The sequence below is a fragment of the Xenopus laevis genome, chromosome 6S (assembly GCF_017654675.1).
Source record: "Xenopus laevis strain J_2021 chromosome 6S, Xenopus_laevis_v10.1, whole genome shotgun sequence".
In the NCBI taxonomy this organism is placed as follows: domain Eukaryota; kingdom Metazoa; phylum Chordata; class Amphibia; order Anura; family Pipidae; genus Xenopus; species Xenopus laevis.
The window spans coordinates 63,611,479-63,630,068 of record NC_054382.1 but is presented as its reverse complement, the minus strand read 5'-3'; the positions used below and the strand labels follow the sequence as shown (position 1 = coordinate 63,630,068).

General features: G+C 38.6%; 1 protein-coding gene across 3 annotated transcripts in view; it reads left to right on the top strand.

The window, feature by feature from the left end:
- Window positions 1-16,079, top strand: part of nsun2.S (NOP2/Sun RNA methyltransferase 2 S homeolog) — a 30,925-nt gene extending 14,846 nt beyond the window's left edge. For 2 of the 3 annotated variants that reach the window (XM_041567112.1, XM_018268657.2), the window contains exons 5-20: window positions 3,984-4,089; window positions 4,772-4,843; window positions 4,975-5,059; window positions 5,172-5,364; window positions 8,434-8,508; window positions 8,675-8,805; window positions 8,994-9,067; window positions 9,153-9,283; window positions 9,917-10,013; window positions 10,605-10,777; window positions 10,864-10,956; window positions 11,042-11,177; window positions 12,507-12,587; window positions 13,279-13,417; window positions 14,198-14,237; window positions 15,295-16,079. In XM_041567112.1, the coding sequence (XP_041423046.1) occupies window positions 3,984-4,089; window positions 4,772-4,843; window positions 4,975-5,059; window positions 5,172-5,364; window positions 8,434-8,508; window positions 8,675-8,805; window positions 8,994-9,067; window positions 9,153-9,283; window positions 9,917-10,013; window positions 10,605-10,777; window positions 10,864-10,956; window positions 11,042-11,177; window positions 12,507-12,587; window positions 13,279-13,417; window positions 14,198-14,237; window positions 15,295-15,697 (2,029 nt within the window). In that variant the 3' untranslated portion in view covers window positions 15,698-16,079. 3 annotated transcript variants of the gene reach the window in all.
- Window positions 16,080-18,590: the final 2,511 nt, after the last annotated feature.

Below are 18,590 nucleotides of genomic sequence, written 5' to 3'. Positions count from 1 at the left end.
TATAGTGTGTGATATGCGGAGCAGCAAAATAAAACCTTTGAAGTGATTTTTCAAAATTTTGATAAATTTTGATAAACGCTACTTCAAACAAGCTTTGATGTTTGGTAGTTAGGAGTAGAGAGACACAGTTACCCATTTTGGAATCGGCAGAATGTGTACTTTCCAAAAATATATGGTCTTCTGGGGTAAACATACTGTTTCAGGATTTTGTGGCATTGGAATCAAAAGTATGCCGTTTTCTGCCTTCTGCTTTAAAAATTCGGTAATATACTGCCGGGAGTTTTTGCTGTACAGATGTCCTAAATCTGCCTAAAACTATACATATTTGGTATTGGCACGTTTGAGAGACATGAGGCTTTCCAAATCAGTTGGATTTTCATGAGTAAAATGAAATATTTTTCAGGTATAAGTTCATATATTGTGAAAAATAGGAATTTTTCATTTTTGTTTTTGTATTTAGCACTATAAATCTTTGTGCAGAGGTGGAAATACATGAAAACTCAGGCAGATTTAGAAAGCTCAGTTTCTCCCGAAAAAAACAATGTATAGTTTTCCTAGGTGAACTATAGGTTTCCCCTCAGAAAATGCCCCTAAAGTGAGAGAGCACAGAATGTTTCAAAAACGTCTGGCATTTCGCGTAACCAAAATGGTCAATTCTGCTGGCACTTAAAGGGTTAGAACAGCTCATGTAAAACCCTGCTTCAAGTAAATAAACCAGTTTCATAATAATATACGTTTTTAATACTTTGTGCCATTGGATAATCATGAATTGAAAATTGCCATTTTAAAAAAATAAGGGCCGCCCCCTGGGATCCTATGATTCACGGTGCACACAAACATACATGTTAGGTCACATGAGCCAATTAACGGAGAGAGTTCTGTATTTTGCTTTCACGCTTCTTCCGGTTACAGTTAAAGCTGGAGTATTTCTGGTCAGGTGATCTCTGAGTAGCACACAGACAATCACGAAATGGTGGCTCAAGGCGAGATGTAAAATGGCAATATCTACTTAAAGGGATACTGTCATGGGAAAAAGAAATTTTTTCAAAATGAATCCGTTAATAGTGCTGCTCCAGCAGAATTTTGTACTGAAATCCATTTCTCAAGAGTAAACAGCAGTGGCGTAACTACCGGGGGAGCAGGGGGTGCGATTGGGCCAGGGCCTGCACCCCCTCAGGGCCCCCCGGCAGCTTGCGCGCCACGAATTCCGGGTGTACGGAGGGGTCGGCTGCGCGGCCCACCCCTTCTAGTTACATCGTTGCTCTGCCCTTTACTGCCTCAGTGTACCTCTCCCTCTTCTTTGACACCTACATCTCCGTTGTCGATCTGTCTGCCTGCGTCTCTCTCCTCCCTGTTTCGCTCCCCCCCTCCTTCTCCAGTCACACTCCTTCTGTCCCTCCCACACCCTGTCATTCTTTAGTCTCGCTCTGTCTGCCCCTCCCACCTACATCTCTTTCCAGCCTTGTGCCCTCATTCTCAAATCTGTTTCACTCCCTCTGTCCCTCTCCATTCATCTCAGGTGTTGCTCACCACTTCCATCTTCCACCCTCCGTGTCTTCTTTCCCCTTATGCCACAACCTGCAGCAATACAACATGCTCAAGAGTCAATATAAGGGTAAGTGTGGCATTGGGTTCAATAATATAAAGCAGAGGCAAAGATTTCTTACTCATTTACTTATTTACTTCTTACTTATTTATAGGGAATAATGCACCCCCTACCTAAATTTATAAAGATATTGGAAGTCACCTCGGAGTTACTTGACCTGTATAAAAGCCTGCGGCCTTGTGCTTTTATATGGTCGCGTAACTCCTCAGTGACTTCTAATATCTATCTATATAAATTACAGGTGGGGGGTGCATTATCCAATATATATATATATATATATATATATATATATATATATATATATATATATATATATATATATATATATATATATATATATATATATATATATATATATATATATATATATATATATATATATAAAATCTCTCCCTCTCCCTCCTTAAAATTGACATAATACATGAGTGATACTCTGTACTATATATCTCAGCCTGCAGCCTTGTGCCTTTATATGGTCACAGAACTCCTCAGTGACTCCTAATATCCTTATCATTTACAGTAGGGGGGTATATTATCTCTTATAATACATGAGTGATACTCCGAGTTCCCTGTATATCTCAGCCTGCAGTTTTGTGCCTTTATATGGTCACAGAACAACCCCTCAGTGACTCCTAATATCCTTATCATTTACAGTAGGGGGTACATTTTCACGTATAATACATGAGTGATACTCCGTTCCCTGTATAACTCAGCCTGCATCCTTGTGCCTTTATATGGTCACAGAACCCCACAGTGACTCCTAATATCCTTATTTACAGTAGGGGGCACATTATCCCTTATATCATTATAATACAATGAAACCTCCGTTTTACATGTCCTTTTTACATGTAACTTTTAGCATGTTATGTAATGGCAAATTCTAAGAAACTTTTCAATTGGTCATCATTTATTTTTATTGTTTTGATTTTTTTTTTCCTTCCTCTTCTACATTTTTCCAGCTTTTAAATGAGGGTTATTGACCCCATCTAAAAACAAATACTTATTTTTAAATAGTCATTTGTGTATTTAGACCTCTTCTTATTCAAATCAGTGCATGGTTGCTAGGGGAATTTGGACCTTAGCAACCAGACTGCTGAAATTGCAAACTGGAGAGCTGCTGAATAAAAAGCTAAATAACTCAAAAACCAACAAATAAAATAAAATGAAAACCAATTGCAAATTGTCTCAGAATATCCCTCTCTACATCATACTGTTACTCATAGGTGAGCAATCCCTTTTTGGGGGCCCAGTTGTAAATTTCTGTACCGGGGCCCTTAGGGGTCTAGTTACGCCACTGAAACAGATTTTTTTTTTATATATTCAATTTTGAAATCTGACATGGGGCTAGACATATTGTCAATTTCCCAGCTGCCCCAAGTCATGTGACTTGTGCTCTGATAAACTTCAATCACTCTTTACTGCTGTACTGCAAGTTGGAGTGATCTCACCCCCTCCCTTTTCCCCCCCCAGCAGCCAAACAAAAGAATAATGGAAATGTAGCCAGATAGCAGCTCCCTAACACAAGATAACAGCTGCCTGGTAGATCTAAGAATAGCACTCAATAGTAAAAACCCATGTCCCACTGAGACACATTCAGTTACATTGAGATTGAAAAACAGCAGCCTGCCAGAAAGCATTTCTCTCCTAAAGTGCAGTCACAAGTCACATGACCAAGGGCAGCTGGGAAATTGACAAAATGTCTAGCCCCATGTCAGATTTCAAAATTGAATATAAAAAAAATCTGTTTGCTCTTTTGAGAAACGGATTTCAGTGCAGAATTCTGCTGGAGCATTATTAACTGGTTCATTTTGTAATTTTTTTTTCCCCAGTATCCCTTTAAAATATACATACATACATACACCAGTTTGGTAAGATTCTTTAATATGCCACTTAATTCGATATAAACTATATGTTGCTTAAGCATTAATTTTGGGGTATAGTTTTCCTTTAAAGAGGAACTAATGTAAAAGCTATTGTAAAAACGGCATCTGTCCCTCTTAATTCGTTGTTCATGCAGGAGTTGGTGTCTGATTTTGAACGAGCGCTGGAGGTGCTCTGTTTCTTCTCAGATGTATTAGAGCTTACTCAAATAACTGATTCCAGTACAGGAAAATCTAACAACTAAATTACTTTGGCACAATCCTGCATTGTAGAAAACAGATTTTCTAATGATCCAAGAATGCTCTGTTGTAAACAGTTACTTAGCTCACATGGTGAGGATCTCCTTTCATAAGGTATTATTGCCCAAAATATAATGTTTCTTATGTACACGGTTTGGTTTATGTACTTGACATGACAATGTTGAGATACTTGCACAGATTTTTTTGTATTTCCGTCTCTGCTTCTTATGACCCTGAGCTTATAACTTTTTTGTTAGGTACCCTGAAGAGCTTGCTTGGCATACTAACCTGAGCAGGAAAATAATAAGAAAGTCTCCAGAACTGGAAAAGTTTCATCAATTTCTTGTCAGCGAAACAGAATCGGTATAAAACCTAGCTTTTACTTTTTAAACAATAAACATAATTTTAAAAACTGTAATACAAATCTTGCTTGGTCTCTAACAATGGTGATGTTTAATCTTAAAGCTAGCATCTTATTAGCAAATAGCACTATTTTTATTTATTTTTTTAAGAATTTGAATTCACTGCCTGTGGTTCACAAAATAATCTATAAAAGCGGTTTGTACCTTCAAAACTTTTTTTTACAGTTCAGTTGATGTCAGATAGTTTACTGGGAGGGGCAGGGGGTCGCCAACTCTTAACTGTTCTAAAGTCATACATTTACTGTAGTTGATACATTTGTTATCTTTAGCCCTGCTGAACAAAATCCTCGAGTTTCATTAAAAATGTATACAATTGTTGCTAATATTCCACCGATACTGCTGAGAAATGTATTACTAAATGCAGCAAAGTGTAACTGTCAGAATGTGTTCCTGGATTACTAAACTCCCAGACTGAAACACCAGAGACATTAAACTTAATATTTTTTTTTTTTACCATTTTCCCAAAATGTAAGTTTAAAGATGCAAAGGAACTGAAAAAAGTGTTTGGAAGGTGAACGCCTTTAAATACATTTTAATATCTGCAATTTCTGCCAGCGAATAATTTTTAGAATGCTTTTGGTTTTTACTTTTCAGTGTTGTGTATTCACCTTGCTCTCTTGCAGGGCAACATTAGTCGCCAAGAGGCTGTTAGTATGATTCCACCAGTCCTTCTGAATGTTCAGCCACATCACAAGGTCAGTTAAAAGTTTTGTCCATGAAGCCTTAACACTAAGTAAATTGGTAGACCATCCACCACAAGGGCATTAAATGCTGTTTTGCTTTCCACTGTAATAGTGTAGAACTAACCAACCCTAATCTCTCCTAGATTCTGGATATGTGTGCTGCTCCCGGATCAAAAACAGCCCAAATAATTGAAATGTTGCATGCAGATATGAATGTACCCTTTCCTGGTAGGTATTAAGGAAAATACTTTCCTAAAAATATTTAAAAAGTTGTCTTGTTCACATAACTTATGAACACATGACATTCATTTCTTTTTTTTTTTTCTCTTTGCCACAACAGAAGGTTTTGTCATTGCTAACGATGTTGACAATAAGCGCTGTTACTTACTTGTTCATCAAGCCAAGCGACTAAATAGTCCATGCATTATGGTAGTAAACCATGATGCCTCCAGCATTCCTAGACTACTCATAGAGAACAATGGTTCCAGAGAGGTTTTGTACTATGACCGAATACTTTGTGATGTACCGTGCAGGTAAATATACATATATATTTTTTTTTCGTGATTACAATAGAGTAAAACCCAGATTTTATTTTTTGCAATACCTTTCCATTCTATTTTCCTCAGAAATATCCTTGTGACTGTTACATTTTTCCACCGTTTAAAGGGGACCCATAACCCAAAAAATATTCAAAATCCTATTTTATCACATTAGTCAAGCAAAATTAACTTTAATTACACTGTATAAATTATTTGAATCTTGTTTCCTTCAGTATGGGAATTGATAATTATAGCAAGCAGGCAGGAGCCATTTTGTGGACACTGTTATTAAAGGGAATCTGTCGTCATCTTAAAAAATTTTTTTTTTTTTTTGCATTTTTATAAAAAACACACATCCATAAACACTGTCTGGCAAATAAAATGTTAATCCACAAATCCATGCATAAGTTATTTTAGTTTGTATTTTGTCATGGGGGCTTCCATTTCTGCTCATTACACATTCATCCTGTGCTGCTCTAACAGCAGGCACAGCATTACCTGTGTGCTTGGAGGCAGCCACTCTGTAATGAAAAGCCAGGTCGCACTACGACATGAGAATCTAGCTGTACACTCCCCCTCCCCTCTCTGCCCATGCGTGTGATGTTTGGAGGAGAGAGGTCACATGGTTTGCAGGGAAGCAATTACTTTCACTTTCCTACGTCCTTCTCTACAGCTGCACTAGCAGTCCCTCCTCCCACACTATCAAAGCTCCTGCCGTTCTGTAAGTTTGTTCTCTGCTTTCCTTTGGAGGGGGGAACTTTCTCTCCTTGCTGCCGTCCTAGTAGTTTTACTGGTTACTAGATGAGGTAAAGGAGCTGTGAGTTCCCTCTGCTATCCACCACACAGACCTTGCTCCTTTCCTGCCTGCAATTCTTCTTTTTACATTAACTATTTACTGCCTCCTTTCTCCTGAGCTATTTTAACCCTTCCTCGACTTCCTCTTAAATTTTCCTGGTTTTCAAGTATGTCCTCCTTAGTTAGTGTTTCTGCCATTCATTTTTGTGTAAACAAATATAATAAACTTTTTTTTTTTTTAAACGTAAGTGGGGGCAGTGATCACACAGTGGGGGTATCTTATTTCAGTCCTTCTGAAGTGGTGTCAGTGGGAGCTTATCTTGATACCTGCCTATTGTTCAATTGACAGGCTCAGCAGACAAGGCTCTATTTACATTACAGCAGCTTGTAGGAGGGAGGGGTAATGACATCACTCGAACTTGCAGTGCAGCAGTAAAGTGTGACTGAAGTTTATCAGAGCACAAGTCACATGACCTGAGGGCAGCTGGGAAATGTCAAAATGTCTAGCCCCATAGCAAATTTTAAAATTAGATATAAAAAGATCCATTTCTTGTTTTGAAAAACGGATTTCAATGCAGGATTCTGCTGTAGTAGCACTATTAACTGATACATTTTGTAAAAAACATGTTTTTCCACGACAGTATCCCTTTAAGACAAGCCTTGTATCATCTCAGAATCTTGTTTGTGCGCCATAATGGGGAACCCGATTAATTGTAAAGAGAACGGGAGAATGTGGGGAGAGCAGTGACCTCTAGGAAATGCTGAATGGAAAGTGAAAGTAATTGTCTCTCCCATTGGCATAGAGGAGGGGCAGACAATATTTGATTGACAGCTGAGATTTTTTAATGAGTTTACAACAGCTATGAATGCTTTAATAAAAAATAGAAATTGGATTTCATGTTTAATTTGAAAAGGACTTTTATTATACAGCTTTTTGTGTCTGGGTGACAAGTCCACTTTAATTTTTTTTTTACTTGGTTTTCGCAAATGTTACAGTATAGCCTGCACATCCTGTATTTTAAATCTACATAGATCTTGCTTGCCTGTCTTATTATAAAACAAAGCTGCAGATAACATGTGATGCATAAAGTTACTTATAAGAATCCTCTAGGCAGAGACTGATGCACCCAAAATGTTTTGTGTGGGCAGTGGTTAAATGTTCTGGCATGAAAACTGCTAAACTGCAGGGTAGCAATTAAGCTTGGTCATTTTTTCTTCTATATGCCTTATGTTTTTACAAGCTGTAGCTTATGTGACATTTCTGTATTCTATCAAAACTCACCTGCTTTAAGTTGTCTTTAATACGGGACACAAATTTGGAGGACTTGAGAAGTGTCCCCTTGTTACCTGTAATTAGTGAGTGTCTCTATCAAAACGCCGTATTAAAGGTGAACTAAACCCCCAAATAGAGAATCCCCTACCAACTACCCTAGGTAACCCCCTTCCTGCTTTTCCCTGCATAGTTTCCCTGAAATTGCACCTAAGCGTTTGCTCATGTAACTGTGCAGAGTAAGCGCAGCGGAGCTCATCAGCCTTCTGGATCTCCAGTCTTCTTAAGCGAGCGCCGTATTGGCGCATGCACAGTTGGAGCTCTCTTCTGGCTTATAGTAACTGCGCATGTGCTAAAAGTGCAGGAAATTGCAGAAGGGAAGGAAAAGGACCCAAAGAAGACTGGAGATCCAGAAGATGGTGCCCATGAGCTCCGCTGCACTTACTCTGCACCGATATGTGAGCAAATTCTTTGGGGCAATTTCAGGAGTAACTCAGGAGGTGGGGGGGGGGTAACACAGGGGAGGGATTTTTTTTTTGTTTCCTTTTCCTTTAAAGCTATGTGCAGTGTTCACTGCCTGGAGATAAAACGCTACAGTGAAGATAATGTTTTAGTGTATGAGTGGTGTTATTTGTCCATGCTCTAACCCATAAGCTTATTGTAAATTATTGCTATTAAAATCTGATTACTTATTGAATTATATACACTTGTACTCAAGCCATTAAAGATCACACTCTAAGATTTTTTTTTTTTTTTTTTAATTTGGGGAACTTCTATATACATGCTGCTGCTTTCTGTATTTTTCTAGAGCCATTCTATAAAATTTAGTATACTTTTTTTCAATATGCGCTTTTCAGTCTGTAATAAAGTCCCTAGTTAAAGGAATTGTATTTTGACTTTGAAATTAATTGTGCATCCCAATAACAGCCATGGAAAATTAGAAAATAACTTCTCTTCTGTGCTGTATTTTTAGCTTATAGCAGTATTTCTTTTTGCAGTGGTGATGGGACTATGAGGAAAAACATTGACGTGTGGAAGAAGTGGACAACCTTAAACAGCTTGCAGTTGCATGGGTAAAAGGTCTAAAGACTGTCTATAGTTCATTTGTCTCCTCCAGTTTGGTTAATTGTAATTCTTAAAGTATATTTTTATTTTGAATAACTGGGGAAGTCAGCACCGCGGAGCAACCCATGCTATAATATATTATACAGGTTCTGTGTTTTTGTTTTGTTTTTTTAGGCTCCAGATTAGGATTGCTACTCGTGGGGTTGAACAGTTGGCAGAAGGGGGTCGAATGGTTTATTCTACATGCTCTTTGAATCCTGTTGAAGATGAGGCTGTTATAGTTTCTTTGTTGGACAAAAGTGAAGGCAAGTAATGTTATATTTCAGAGTGATGCAAGAAAATGAAAACTGTTAAGCAAGCACAAGGAAATGTAAAGTATGATTTTTGCCCTAAAAAAAATCTAGGTTCAAAATTTGTTTACATTTGTCATATCACATATTACATTTTCTATGTATTGTTCTTCAGGATGTTGTAAATTATATTTTGTATGTAGGTTCCCTGGAGCTTGCTGATGTGGCTTCAGAACTTCCTGGCTTAAAATGGATGCCTGGGATTACCCAGTGGAGGGTAAGACTAAGCAAGCACTTATTTGGGCTTTCTTAGGACTCCTGTTTATCTGTAGTTTAACCAATAATTGTATTCAACTTTATAGGTAATGACAAAAGAAGGGCAGTGGTTTGAAAAATGGGAGGATGTTCCCACAAGCAGACATACTCAGATTCGCCCAACAATGTTTCCTTTAAAAGATGAAGAGAAATTGAAATCAATGAATCTAAACCGTTGGTAAGATTTGCCTGTAATTTATGACATGTAAAGAATTGTATACACGTGATTTATGTGGTCCTACATATTGCTGGCTTTAAAGGGGTTAAGTCTAAGTGACACTAAAAATTGTTAATTCTGACTGTAGTTTCCTAACTAATTTAAATACTACCACTTATGCAGCTTTAATACATAAGGACAAATCCTTTTATAAGGATATAATTTACAGGATATTCATGGCTCTTGAGTATTGTTTTAAATGACGCTTAATGCAGTCGTTTATAAATAGTGCTTAGCCTTGTGACTCAATGAATTTAATATTTTAAGAATGTTCTTTTCAAATATGACTGTTCATGTCAGTATTCACTGACCTGAAAATGAACTCCTTTATCTATGGTCATAGAACTTTCTGTTGCTTCCAATTTTTTATTTTACAATATTAGGTACATTTATTATCTTGTGCATTTACAGTGTAATAACAAGCAGGGGAACTATAAGGGCTGTTTCAAAAACCGATATCAACAGTCATTACAATGGGCTTTACTGAACCAAAACTACAGCTTTGAAATTTTGCCTTTCTACTTTCTTTATCATGTATATCCTAAGCATAACTACTTCATACTGTTTTTGTATTCCCCCTCTCCAATGTTCCAGCATGAGGATACTACCACATCATCAAAACACTGGTGGATTCTTTGTAGCTGTGTTGATAAAGAAGGCACCTATGCCATGGAACAAACGACAGCCAAAGGTATAGCACTGTCAAATATGATGGAAGACATTATTACTTCTCAATGAGCTTGTTTGCTATTGTGACAAATATAGCATAGCTAAACTTGCTTGATGTATTTTTTTTTTTGACTACTGGTGAGAAATTAGTTCTCTGCTTAACCTTACCATGTACCATAACCTCTAACATATTATAAACAATGTTTCACTGAACTTCACACCTGCAATGAAAATACAAGAAAGAGGGGGAAATAAAGGCTCCTCTGGAATAATATACTGACTCTGCATACATCACCAGGGCATTTTTTTTAAATATACCCTTGCATTGAATGGGAAAAAATTATGCTTTCATAACTTTACAAGAAATAAATGTTACATAATTTACTTTTAGTCAGGTTGAAAAAAGTCCAAAATCCATCTATACAATTGTACTGGCATTGGCATCTAGGATTACTAACTTTATATCTTAAGAACTTTTATTTAACAATGTTCATCCATGTTTTTCTTACTGATTGTTTAGGAACTGAATTGCAGACATGCAGAGAAAAGTGCAAAGTTTTGCAGTTTTCATTTGGAAGTTATATGTAATAGTGATTGACCTGCTTTGTTACAGCTGCAAAGGAGGCCTCCTGTTTCAGTCTGTGATGCATCTGTTGCTCCTGAGATTGTGAAAGCTGTCGCTGATATTTCAGCAATTGCAGATGAACCTGCTGTAGACGCAGAGAATGGTGAAACTAAACCTTGTACAAACCAGAGTGGTTCTAGTAAAACTGATAGTGTTTGCTGGTGAGCCATTTTCATTCAATTAGCTTTTTATGTTTATCATTTTATACTCAAGTATAAAGTAATTGAGTTATATTTCTGTTTAATAGCCCACCTCCTTCCAAAAAAATGAAGTTGTTTGGTTTTAAAGAAGATCCCTTTGTCTTTCTTTCTGAGGACGATCCGATTTTTGAACCAATCCAGTAAGTACAGTGATTATGCCAATTGCCTGCTGCTGTTTATGCCAAGCATATTGATACATTTATTGCTTTGATGTGTAATTATCAGGAAATTCTATGCACTTGATCCTTCATTTCCAAAAAAGAACTTACTGACACGAACACAAGAGGGGAAAAAAAGGCAGTTGTATATGGTCTCTAAGGAGCTGAGAAATGTACTTCTCCATAACAGTGAGAAGATGAAGGTATGTTAGTATGATGGTGGACTGTGTTTATTCCCATGAATGCCTGAATTGCAGCGGCTTGAATACTACAATAAAAGCCTGTATTAAAGGACATGTCAACCCCCACAACAAGAATTTAATCATTAACATGCCTCACTACAGTCTTCACATACCTATTACTCCTGTCCTTGAAAAGCAAAGTGCTGAGCTGTTTGGTTGATTGCAGCTTCCTGCTTCTTCTCTGCACGATCAGCCTCTCTTCCCCCTCCCTTCGGAAAGAGCCTAGACGCTTGGCGATATGCACATGCACACTTTCTTGAAGTTAATCTTGAGCATGCACATTAAAGGACAATGAAAGGTTAACAAACCTGCTGGGTCACTTTGTGACGCTGTGTAGCCCGCCCACCAGCCAATAGGAATCGGTGTGCCTAGTCTCCATGGCGATGCTGGATTCCTTTCCTTACACCGAGCCACGCAGGGAGCTGTATATTATCCCAAGAGCTAAGAGTTGGTAACATGTTTAGTTCAGGGAGCTGTATATTATCCCGACAGCTGTGAGTTTGGAAACAGTTTTAGAGCTGCAAGGACACGAGTGCCGAGGTCCGTGCTGTGCAGTGAATATATAATTATATGTTAATGAGGACGTGCACCTGGCTTCAGGGGGAGGTATTTTGGCGCATGCGCAGTGCAGTATTATACAGTAACCGAAGGCAGAAGGGAAGCCTTTAGGAAGATGGCGGCGCCATTTTCTTAAACAGTCTGCAACTTCAGAGCTATCTTTTATTAAGAAAGTAAATGTGTTTGGTTAAATAAACAAAGCGATTCTGGAGGGGCATATGAGTTCTACAAAATGGGACAAGAAGTAAGGTTTGCCTTTTGTTCTCCTTTAAAGCAATCAAATGTATTTGCACTGAAATGTTCATGCACAGATCAGAAGCTATAAGCGAATTACAGACCAGTAAGTGCTGCTTTGATGATTGGCTGGTGTTTGTTGAAGTGGAGCAACTTTTATTACATTGCCCCTTGCTAAACTTAAATTATTGGTTGACCACTGAATATCCGCAACTCCCCCATTCTGACTTGCCTGCATCTACTTTATCAAAAATGGCTACATCTACAGTTATGAGCAACATTATTATTTGTGGCACACTCTCCTAGACGAGTAAGCTGTTAATTCTTAAGGCTTATTTGAGTTCGGGAGTATTTCTTAATATTACTTATATGCATGAATCTGAACTTAGTGGGAATGCCTTACACTTTCGTAGCTCTTATGTGTTTATACTATATATTGCTTTCCATAGCAGTATGTCTGTCTGCATTCCTGATACACTTTTTTTTTCTTTTTGCCAGGTAATAAACACTGGTATTAAGGTGCTATGCCGGAACAATGATGGGGAACAGTATGGCTGTGCTTACAGATTAGCACAAGAGGTACTAATATTTTATTTAGTAAAGCAATGTTTGCCACCAAATCACATCTATTGTCTTAGCTGGTATTGAGTTGCCACTGAAGGCTCATGCTGAGTTATATAACTTTAATGACACTGTAAATAAAGGAGAAGGAAAGGCTAAAATTAAGTGAGCTTTATCAGAAAGGTCTATATAAATACACCAGTAAACCCTCAAAGTAATGCTGCTCTGAGTCCTCTGTCAAAAGAAACACTGCATTTCTTTCCTTCTATTATGTACACATGGGCTTCTTTATCAGACTTCCTGTTTTCAGCATAAACCTCCAGGGCAGGGTTTGAGCATGCTCAGTTTGCTCCTCTCCCCCTCCCTCCTCCCATCCCTGCTGTAATCTGAGCTCAGAGCTCTTAGGAGGGAGAGACTCAGGCAGGAAGTGATGTCACACCAAGTTTATATGGCAGCTACTATCCTTAACAAACAGAGACAGTGTCTAAAGCTGTTTACTCGGGTATGGTAAAGCATTCTGCAGAATAAAAATAGCGTTCTAGCTTGCAGTATTGTGGCTAATCTGTTGGCGATAAACTGTCTTGGAGCTTTCCTTCTATAAATGGCTTACCTGAGAAGAGCTAGGCTAGAAATATTGATACACTTATTTACAGATTTGCTCATTAACAGGTGTCAAAATGACAGCTTTTATTATTGTCTTCTTCTACAGGGCATATATTCTCTATATCCATTCATCAATGCAAGAATCCTAACTGTATCTGTTGAAGATATCAAAGTTCTGCTCACTCAAGAAAATCCATTTCTTAGTAAATTTAGTAAAGAAACACAAAAACAAGCTAATAATCTTGGTAAGCAAATGTAAAAAATTATGTGTGCTGGGTTTCATTTGGAGGGGTTGAACTTGATGGACTTTGGTATTTTTCAACCCAACTTAACTTTGTAATGTAGCTATGTGATATCCCCTTGGAAATGACAAAAATCTGGGCTCCTGGCACTTTCCACTGGTAGCAATAAGAAGCATTGGTAGACCTGAAAGTGAGGGGCTGGACCTCCCTGTTATGTTTATTTTGATAGTAAGGTTTAGGCCATAAAATGAATGTAATGTAAATTACTTGGCTTGCCATGTGTATGGTTAAATAGTTCTGCATCCAAACATAAAATCCATAGCTGCATTTTCAAACTTTAATCAAGCCTGGATTTACTGCAAACTTCCTTTAGACACAATCACAATTTAACTGCAAAATGTAGATTACTCCATTTATTTAATCCAAGCTTGTGTTTTGGGGGTTATTACCTTTATCCATCTTGACAAAGTAGGGGGTGTCATGCAAAATATTAATGGTGCACTGGTGGCTTGAATGTGGTAAGCTCGCTTTTGTAGTTTTTTTTGTCTGACACCTTGCTACAGACAACACACCAAAAATAACCGGACAAAATATGTCCTTTAGTATATAACAAATGTATCTGCATTTATGATGCAGTTAGCTGCAAACACAATTTAGTTTACAGATCTTGACTAGCACAGCTAGATCCAGAACTGTTCCTGTTCCCTGAGTGTAGGTTAGAAGTAGTAGTCCGTATATAATATAGCTTGGAAATAATGTCAAACTTTTTGTGTTTCTTCATAGATATGGGAAGCATTGTGCTTAAATATGAACCTGATCCACAGTAAGTAGTAGTTTTGCATGCAAAACATTATAGCAATCTTAGGGTGGAACTCCATGTGTGATCTGATGCGCTGCGTAAAAATGCAGGTGTTAAGTTGGAAACAACGGAAATAAGGTAAGAGATGGAAATATCGGATGAAGTGGAAGCGTTCATCCGACGAGACTGTCGGATGAACACTGCAACACCATCAGACGTTCCTGTTGCTTACCTTATTTCCGTCACATCCGACTTGACGCCTGCGGTTTTGCCCAGCGTGTTGGATTGCCCGCGGAGTGGAGTTCCTCTTAATTTGTTAAACTTTTTTTTTTTTTCCTTGCTTTTCTAAATCAGTTTATATAACTTATGACACTGATATTTACCTGACTGCCAGGGCTGTAGATTCTGTGTCCAGGTTTCCATGTTATACCATGGATGTGTAGCAACATATGTTATGGTGATCTCAAAAGCATCTGACAGGGAAGAGGTTAAACAAAATTACTTCCGTGCAATTATGCTCCATCATGATTCTTAATGAGTCATGGAATGACATATCTCCTTTAGCTTCATAAGTCTTGAAATTCCCCTTTATTATATTTAAATCATTTTAGCTATTCTATCATTCTCTTTGACAACCTTTATATTATGGGCAATGTTTATCTCTGGGAGATATTTCTCTGACAGTACTCCACTGAAGTAGGTAAGAAAAAGTGCTGTCAATCTAAAAGCCAACAAACCGTTTATGGGGCACTTCATAGCTGAATGTGCAGTCTGCTTTACTGTTTTGTAGCTATTGCCAATATATATATCCTGAGAAGCTGTTGGTCTGAGTTTTGTTCTTTGTTTTAGTTACTGATCTTCTCATTTTGTCTTTTTAATGATTGGTAAGCAATGGTTTCCATAGATATAGCAGAATATTTCAGTGCTGCAGGTATTGCTCACTCGGGGCCCTACAAGCATCACAGTAGTCCTTTGCCTGCTGCTCAGGGAGTTGAGAACGAGTGTGTTGTATTGGTGGTAGTCTAGGGATGTAGATACGTTTTTATACCTATAATAACTTCATCTGCAAATTTATCTATAGGCAACCAGAGACTTTGCAGTGCCCCATTGTTCTTTGTGGCTGGCGTGGGAAAACATCAATTCGTTCTTTTGTACCAAAAAACGAGAGGTTGCATTATCTAAGAATGATGGGAGTAGAAGTATTCAAGGAGAAAGCAGAAGCCGGTGGAAAAAAGGCAATAGAGGGCAAGGCCTGCGACGAAGAGCATATAGATGAGAAAATGGACATTGACAGCACCAAGGAAGAGTGTAAAGAATTGCAAGGAAATGATAGTGGTGATGATGAGGAACCTAAGGAGGCTGGCGTTGACACAGGAGACTTTGAACATGTAGGACTTAAAAAAACCTCAGCATGCCCAGAGCTTTCTGTCACAGATGTAGATAAGGATGCCAATGCGAGCATGGAGAAAGGGGCAACAGACTGAATAATAGTTTTGTTTTTTTTTTACACAGAATAAATTTAGTACAGTGGATTTTTATTTAATCAGAGAAAAGTGATTTGTTATTTTAAGGGGAAGTATGGCATGAGAGTCTTACTTGCCCTTTTAAAGTAGACATCACCTCTCTAAGTTTAACACTGAGTAAGCCTTTATGATCTTGCGCTCTCTCTCTCGCTCTCTACAGCTATATATATATATCATTTTTTTTATTATATGGGCTAGTTTGTGGCATCCATTGTTCAGGATGCAACATTATTGTAATTCCGGACTTTATAACTGTTGGTTTCATTTCCATTTTGCGAAATCACCTGAAAATATACTGCAAATTTTATTTTAAAATAAAGATAAAGATGCATTGCTTACAAAATACTGTATGTTCCCTCATTCTTAATTTTGTTAACTCAGGTGGGTTTTAAGTCACTTTTATTTGGTACAAGAATGCCAACAAATCATGCAAAAATAAGCAAGCTAAAAATGAAAAGGCCATTGCAGTGAAGAGTATACAAATCCCAATTTTTTTTTTTAAAAAAATGGTGGTTTAAAAATAAAAAAATGAATAGGTAAGAGGGGGTGCAAACTTTGGCATCAGAGGGAGGAAAAATTGATTGAGTTGTCAATACTTTGAAATAGGCCTATTAAAAAGCAAGCATTCAATATAAAATATATATAAAACATTTTCAATAAACTTGAATGTAAAAAAAAAACATTCACTGAATGGTTTCTTAGGTGTGCAAATAGAAAACAAAGTATTGATGGCTGGTTGAAAACAATGAGAACAATGTGAAAGTAAACAAAATGGATTCTGCTCTCAGCCTGAAAATGATAGACCTGTATGAAAGCTTTTGGAGCGTTAATAAGATATAAGTGTATAAGAATACATTTCTCAATACTGATAGTTTCTCTAGACCGGCCCTTCCTGTCAGTGCAGACACCATGGGGTAAAGTATCCACCTCTGGAGGCAGGACAGAAGAAGAATCTCGGCTCCTCCCCCTTGATAAAAGCTGCTTGCTCCTCCTGTTCCCCTCAGTTTTTTCTTCTGTCCTGCTGGAGGTTAGGACAGCATATTATTTGTATCTATAAATTATTATTTTCTTTCTTCATTTTTATTCCTATTTTAGCATCACTTCTACAAGCTGATCGATCGATTGAGCAGGAGGCATCCTAGCTCAGGTCATAGCAGCCCCTTCCGTTCTCAAATGCCTTTGACCATCCTCAGGATTGGTGGCATTACTAGAGGAAGGGCAACTGCTTTACACAGCATACCTTCTCACAGAGAATGGTCCTGTGCTGATCCGGAGTGCGAGGTGAGCGCTTCCTCAGCAGCCCTTCAGGTTGGCGCGCACTTCCGGGTCCTACCAAAGGTGCCAAAGTGAGGTGCAACGTGCGCGCGTACCTCTGGTGACGCGTACAGTGGCCACCATCTTGGATTTTTGCCGCGATCAGCACACAGCTACCCAGCACAGCAACGCTGAGTCGCATCAGGTAACTGACAGACACAGCGTGTCTATTATTATAGCGCAACTCAGCGCAGGGGTAAGCACAGCCCTTAGGCTATTGCATGGCTTAATCCCCATCAAGACTGCCAGTCTGATGCCTATACGGCAGATCAATCTGGGGGGTATTAAAGTTTGTTGGACACAAGCCTTATTAGCCTATAATGCCCACAGGGCAGAGGCGCTTTTTTCTCACCATCTTCAGAGCTGGTGTAGCATTATAGCAGCCATGTCCATACTATCATATTAAGGCCTACAAGGCATCTAATACACAAATAAGGGGGTATCTAGAAGGTACTGTTTTAAGTTACTGAAGCTAGTCTTCTTTGTTATACAGATACCTCACTATGGATCCACAGCTAGAACTAGAAGATCTTAGGAGGGATATGGCCACCATTATCAATACTCCAAATACAAGAAAGGCAACTGGCAAAAAGTCTCACACCCAACTTAAGAAATGCAAGACTTGCAAACATACCTTGCGTAAAGGGGAACGAGATTTGCTTAGATTGCACAGATCCACCTAATTCTACACCAACGTTGTCTCCACTGCATTTACTACAATCTAATAGTAGTCAGAATGTTGATGCACAAGATCCTTCCACTTCAGCAAAACCTCCTCAGATGGAGGAGTTATTTGATTGGATCAAATCTACAATTCAATCATCCATGAGGCATCCAATCCCTCGTACACAAAAAGCGAAGGGCTCAGATGAGCTTAGATGCAAATTCTTCTGACTCAAATCACACTAGTGATCAAGATAGTGATCCAGAACCAGGAGAATTATCAGTTAGCAACAATTCCTCAGATAGGGAACAACAGTATTGTTCGCTTGCAGGGCCAGACACTGCAAAACGTCTTTTACGTGAAATGCTGGCCACACTCGAAATCAGACGAGACAGCGGCCACTTCGAAGGCTGATAAAGTCCTAGGGATCCAACCACGACGGTCCACCAGAGTTTTTCCCATTTTTAAATCTGTTTCGCAGATAATAGAGAATGCATGGTCTAGACCTGATCATCGCCTCGCACTAACTCAGCGTTTCCATAGCAATTATCCGATACCGGAGGAACAGCAAAAACTTTGGGACAAGGCTCCTAAAGTAGATTCCGCTATAGCTCGCCTCTCAAAGAACACAACGCTACCAACAGAGGAGGCTGCTTTCAGGGAGCCTATGGACAAGAAGATGGAAACCTCTTTAAGGCGGGGCTACACTCATGCCACTGTTATCCTCAGACCTGCTGTAGCATCTGCAGGCCTAGCACGTACGGCTAGATTCTGGTGCCAAGAACTGTTAAAGAATCCTCCTCCACCTGAGGATTTACATGAGGAACTGCAAAGACTTCGTTCCGCACTGGCCTTCCTCTCGGACTCCGCCATGGA